The 6,000-nt window shown below is 43.8% G+C and overlaps 1 protein-coding gene across 7 annotated transcripts in view; it reads right to left on the bottom strand.

The window, feature by feature from the left end:
* The window catches only part of LOC106577115 (girdin), a 105,327-nt gene that overhangs the window by 74,934 nt on the left and 24,393 nt on the right, over positions 1-6,000 (bottom strand). For all 7 annotated transcript variants that reach the window (XR_006760348.1, XM_045700963.1, XM_045700961.1 and 4 more), the window contains exon 3: positions 5,341-5,449. Coding sequence is in view for 6 of the 7 variants with exons in the window: in XM_045700963.1 (XP_045556919.1) it covers positions 5,341-5,449 (109 nt within the window). In the remaining variant the exon portion in view is untranslated. The remainder of the gene's footprint in view (positions 1-5,340; positions 5,450-6,000) is intronic.

The following is a 6,000-nucleotide window of genomic DNA, read 5'->3' as shown; positions in this document are numbered from 1 at the left end:
TGAAATAGAGTTAACGAGATAGATCTCCAAAGCCCCTTCTGGCCCACCACAGACTTGATGAATCACCAGGCAGCACTCAGAGAACTGGTGAGGATCACAGCTTCACAGTGGAATTCAGTGGACTGGTGAGGATCACAGCTTCACAGTGGAATTCAGTGGACTGGTGAGGATCACAGCTTCACAGTGGAATTCAGTGAACTGGTGAGGATCACAGCTTCACAGTGGAATTCAGTGGACTGGTGAGGATCACAGCTTCACAGTGGAATTCAGTGAACTGGTGAGGATCACAGCTTCACAGTGGAATTCAGTGGACTGGTGAGGATCACAGCTTCACAGTGGAATTCAGTGGACTAGTGAGGATCACAGCTTCACAGTGGAATTCAGTGGACTAGTGAGGATCACAGCTTCACAGTGGAATTCAGTGGACTAGTGAGGATCACAGCTTCACAGTGAAATTCAGTGAACTGGTGAGGATCACAGCTTCACAGTCAAATTCAGTGGACTGGTGAGGATCACAGCTTCACAGTGAAATTCAGTGGACTGGTGAGGATCACAGCTTCACAGTGAAATTCAGTGGACTGGTGAGGATCACAGCTTCACAGTGAAATTCAGTGGACTGGTGAGGATCACAGCTTCACAGTGGAATTCAGTGAACTGGTGAGGATCACAGCTTCACAGTGGAATTCAGTGAACTGGTGAGGATCAAAGCTTCACAGTGGAATTCAGTGGACTGGTGAGGATCACAGCTTCACAGTGAAATTCAGTGAACTGGTGAGGATCACAGCTTCACAGTGAAATTCAGTGGACTGGTGAGGATCACAGCTTCACAGTGAAATTCAGTGGACTGATGAGGATCACAGCTTCACAGTGAAATTCAGTAGACTGGTGAGGATCACAGCTTCACAGTGAAATTCAGTGAACTGGTGAGGATCACAGCTTCATAGTGAAATTCAGTGGACTGGTGAGGATCACAGCTTCACAGTGGAATTCAGTAGACTGGTGAGGATCACAGCTTCACAGTGGAATTCAGTGGACTGTGAAGTACCTGTGAGCGATGCATCCACCAATGATTACCTCATGCCCTGAGCCCAATGACCAAAGCCTAGCTGAAGAAGGTATGATGTACAGCTGAGTGATGAAGATCCTGAAAGAACATGACAAAGAATGAATAGCCTACTTCATAAATAAAAAGTTATGCAATTTTAAAGTGAATATCTCATGCACTGTTAGCATAATACTACAAAGTCATACCTAGGAAAGCTCCGCCAACTTGGCTCTAATCAATCATTCCTTCAGACAGAAACAACTGGTGAGTATTGCTTCTTCCTACAAAACACCACCACAATACAGCATCGCACTGTAGTAACACCCTCTCCATGCCAACAACAGAACCCCCAATAGGCTATTACCTTCCTATTTCATCGAGTGACTAGCGCCTACACATATTTAAGCAGCAGTGTGTCTAGACAGTCTATAAGTGCAATAGCAGAAACCTTGGGACACATGGTATATACATGAGAGAGCTGACACTGTAAAAAATATATGAAGGGGAGAGGTAGTCCCAGAGGAGTGGAGGTCTCTAGCCTGACGCCAGAAGACTTTGAGATGAGTCAGCACGATCAGTAACTCAATAATGTTCCTCCTACCCTGATATTAAAGAGTGAAGCTACACTGCAGAAGCTTGACAGACAAAGCAATACCAAACTACACACACACACTAGTACATCACCACCATATCTGCTCTGCTTCCATGTGCTCACTATAGATGCTTGCGGTTAACTCCCTTAAATAGAAACTAGAGAATTGATAACATTTCTAACATGTCCATCTGGAATGTGTGAGATTCAAATGGATAAATGAAAAAGCAGGAACAGGAACTGGCACCACAGCAAAGAAAACCAAACCCATTTTTCAATGTGTCAATAACCAAGCGTCCTTTTCTAGACTTTGAACAGCCACAGAGGATGTGGGTGGTGAATAATTGGGACCTGGTATGTTAATATATAGTGTTCCCTTTATTTTTTTGAGCAGTATATATATATATATATATATATATATATATATATATATATATATATAATATGAAAATGTAAGCACTCACTATTGTAAGTCGCTCTGGATAAGAGTGTCTGCTAAATGTAAATAATTTGGTGGGTGCTTATTTTGGCCTAATATTATTTGCATATCCTAACTCCCCCTGAGACACCCTCGGAGAATGGGGTCATGGCCAGGGTCTGACATTATCAACGGCGACCCTGGAGCAATTAGGGATAAGTTCCTTGCTCAAGGGCACAGACAGATTTTTCACCTTGTCGGCTCTGGAATTCGATCTAGCAGCCTTTCAGTTACCGACCCAACGCTCTAACCGCTAGGCTACCTGCCACCCATCCACTAGCCTGGCTTAGAGTCAACCAGGCCCACCAGTCATACAGGTTGATAACTAGCAGCACTGAAGAACCAGGATGAACCTTAGCCAGGGCAGAGATAACAACTTAAGGCTGGATAGTAGGTCATCCAGAGCCTAGGAATAAGAAGTATGTGCTGAAGGTGGCTTCAAGTCAGGACCTCACTAAGATCTCAAGGGGTCTGTTGACCGGCAATTGACCTTTGATCTGAGAGAATGTCTTTGCACTCTGTTTCTAAAAACATTATCCAAGATCGTAAGACTGAGCTGTTCTTGTTTCAGTGGAGCAATTACTGGTGTTCCCTAATCAGCTAAAAAAGTGACAACAGAAAAAGAAAAGCAGAGTGTTTGCTGACAGCTGGATCACTCTGATCTACTAGTCAAGAACTGTTGTCATTCACACTAAAGGCCATCCATCCAATCTCAACCCGTGATGAGAGTGAATGAGGTAGTAATCAAGTGGATCTCAAACTGACAAGGCTCTGCTCATGTCTACTCCAACACCAAAACAACGCCACAAGAATCATTGTTGTCCACACAAAGGGAAAATGCCAAGGCGTTTCCAGTTAACTGGGTTGATTGTGGGTGCTAAAGCCTCTCAACTCCCATTGAGAGACTTGCTAGAAAAGGGCAGGAGGAACAGTGGGGGCTTCTAATGGACACTGGGCTGAATATATATATAATGATTCATGAGGTTAACACAAAGGCAGGGAGGGCCAGGAAAAGCCTGATGACACCCACCCTAGAAGCACAACACCTTCATTGTTTCGTTGTGCTTGAGGCTACTGCTTCCAGCCTGCCATGGCCACTCGGAGAGTTGATGTTCTTAACGTTTTAGTAATTTATCAGATACTCTTATCCAGAGTGACTTACAGTAGTGAGTGCATACATTTTTGTACTGGTCCCCCGTGGGAACCGAACCCACAACCCTGGCGTTGCAAGTGCTGTGCTCTACACAAGACCACAAGCAGCTACTAAGGGTCTTAAGGCTCTTGGCTCTGTGACAGATCATTTTGAAAGACATTTTGAGAGGGCCTAGCAGGGCTTTCTCAAGGCTAATGACCTGTCGATAAACAATGGCCCTGTTTCAATGAGATGTTCAAGGGATGTTTATATTGGACGTTCCAAGGTAATGGACATTCTTTCTACCCAAGTAGGACTGTTAACCAAGCTTTGACCAGAGCCTCGGCCATCATCCTACTCTTCAATATGGTATTTAGCAAATATTTGTCTTACCTTTTAACTCTGGACTGGTGGATGTGAGCTCGTAAGTAAGCATTTCACTGTAAAGTCTAAACCTGTTGTGTTTGGCGCCTGTGAGCAATAACATTTGATTTGATGATGAGCATTGGGCTTATTGAAGTGAGACTGCGTAGTAAGCGTTTCACTGTTAGTTCACACATGTCCTTTACGAAGCATGTGATGAATAAAATTAGATTGTATTTCAGTTGCTAGTATGAGACTTGCTGAGCTGTAGATGATTATAGGAAGACCAATGACGGAGACTTAGTCGTGGGAAATCCTCTCTTCACTGAGACTGTGATGCTTGATAACTCCCACACCTTCAACTCCAAGCATTCCAGCAGTTTATGTTGTGCATGCTGGATCTCGTACTACCTGATCATCATTCAGAGTGCCAAGACACACTGAGACGACCAATTATCTCTTCCAGCAGCAACGCCTTCAGCAGAAACACCAAATTATCATGGCTGAAATTCTTTGTTGCCCTCTATGTGAAGTACTAAGTGTGTTCCCTCTTTACTGCGAGGTTGGCAAAAAGTTGCGGGACAGATGTGCTGACTGCTAGATAAGCTTTCCATGCTAGAGGTATCACTACAGACCCTGGTTCGATTCCAGGCTGTATCACAACCGGCTGTGATTAGGAGACCCACAGGGCGGCGCACAATTGGCCCAACGTCGTCCGGGTTAGGGTTTGGCCGGGGTAGGCCATCATTGTAAATAAGAATTTGTTCTTAACTGACTTGCCTCTCACTCAACATCAACAAAACAAAGGAGATGATCGTGGACTTCAGGAAACAGCATAGGGTGCACCCTCCTATCCATATCAACGGGACAGCAGTGGAGAAGGTGGAAAGTTTGAAGTTTCTTGGCGTAAAAATGTTAAATAAAAAATACATGTAGGATATTAAGACCAAAGCCCCTCCCCTCTGCAATCATGGCGTATACCAGATCTTGTCAGCAGGAAGCCCCCCCTTCCTTCTGTCCATCAGATTAATTGGAAGTCTCTCATTACTTGAGCAGAATGGAAATGATTAACTCTGCTCTGAGATTACTCTCACATGCAAGAACATGATATGATCTAATGCAGCAAAAACCTCAGCTGAGCAGCAAAACAGATACACTACAGGTAGACAGCTTTTAAAGCTACTATAGTGGGGAAGTAACTCCTACTTTTGTGTCCATTTTAATACTGTTCGGAGCCTTCACAAAACTGAAGCCAAAATACATCCCGGCTCTTCATTAGTGAAAGCGCGAGACCCACATCAGTGTGTTTAGTTTCAGCTCTAAACCTTTGACTGTCTGCATGCAGCTCCCGCCCATTTATAGAATCCTCTGTGACATCTGGATGGAGGTCCCCGTCCCACATCACACCAACCACAGACATCTTCAAATATGTGTGTTTATACTTATTTTCCAATGTGTGTGTGTATGTGTTTATAGGGTAGTTTAAATTTAAGTGTGTGTGTGTGTGTGTGTGTGTGTGTGTGTGTGTGTGTGTGTGCGTACGTACGTACGTACAAGGCAGTCTCCACTGAAACTTGTCTTGCTGACAAACCTCAGAGACAAATACGTCATTGATCCCAAATAGCTAGGAGGCACATGGCTTAAAGAGCTCAGCACAACGAACCAGACCTCAGCACCAGATGCACTCTATCATTTTTCCATTAGGGCTTCAGGGTTCACTGTACACTCACCTGGTAATAGGACTTGATCTGTCGGATCAGGATGGAGAGGTTTTGTATGCGCAGTGTTGAGTCATTGTTCACTTTCTTGTTGGTTCTTTGAACAGTGGCTTTAGGATTTCTATGGAGAAGAAACAGATGAGAATAACAGCAGAGATTAGACAAATCCATTTGGAACTGTAAACTGTCTGTCTGTCAGTCAGTCAGTCAAATGCTGCATTAGCAATACCGTGATAAGTCAGTAACCAGGTTTCCATCCAACCTTTTTACGCAAGTATACTGAACAAAAATCGAAAATGCAACAAGCAACAATTTCAAAGATTCTACTGAGTTACAGTTAATATAAGGAAATCAGTCAATTAAAATAAATTCATTAGGTCCTAATCTATGGATTTCACATGACTGGGAATACAGATATCCATCTGTTGGTCACAAATACCTTATAAGGAAGGTAGGGGCGTGGATCAGAAAACCAGTTAGTATCTGGTGTGACCACCATTTGCCACATCTCCTTCATACACGTCAATCCAGAGCATCCCAAACATGCCCAATGGGTGACATGTACAGTGAGTATTCAGGCCATAGAAGAACTGGGACATTTTCAGTTTCCAGGAATTGTGTACAGATCCTTGCGACATGTGGCCATTCATTATCATGCTGAAATATGAGGTG

This window comes from Salmo salar, chromosome ssa18 (genome assembly GCF_905237065.1).
Source record: "Salmo salar chromosome ssa18, Ssal_v3.1, whole genome shotgun sequence".
Lineage (NCBI taxonomy): Eukaryota > Metazoa > Chordata > Actinopteri > Salmoniformes > Salmonidae > Salmo > Salmo salar.
Note: the sequence above shows the minus strand (reverse complement) of the source record. Positions and strands in the feature narration are given on the sequence as shown.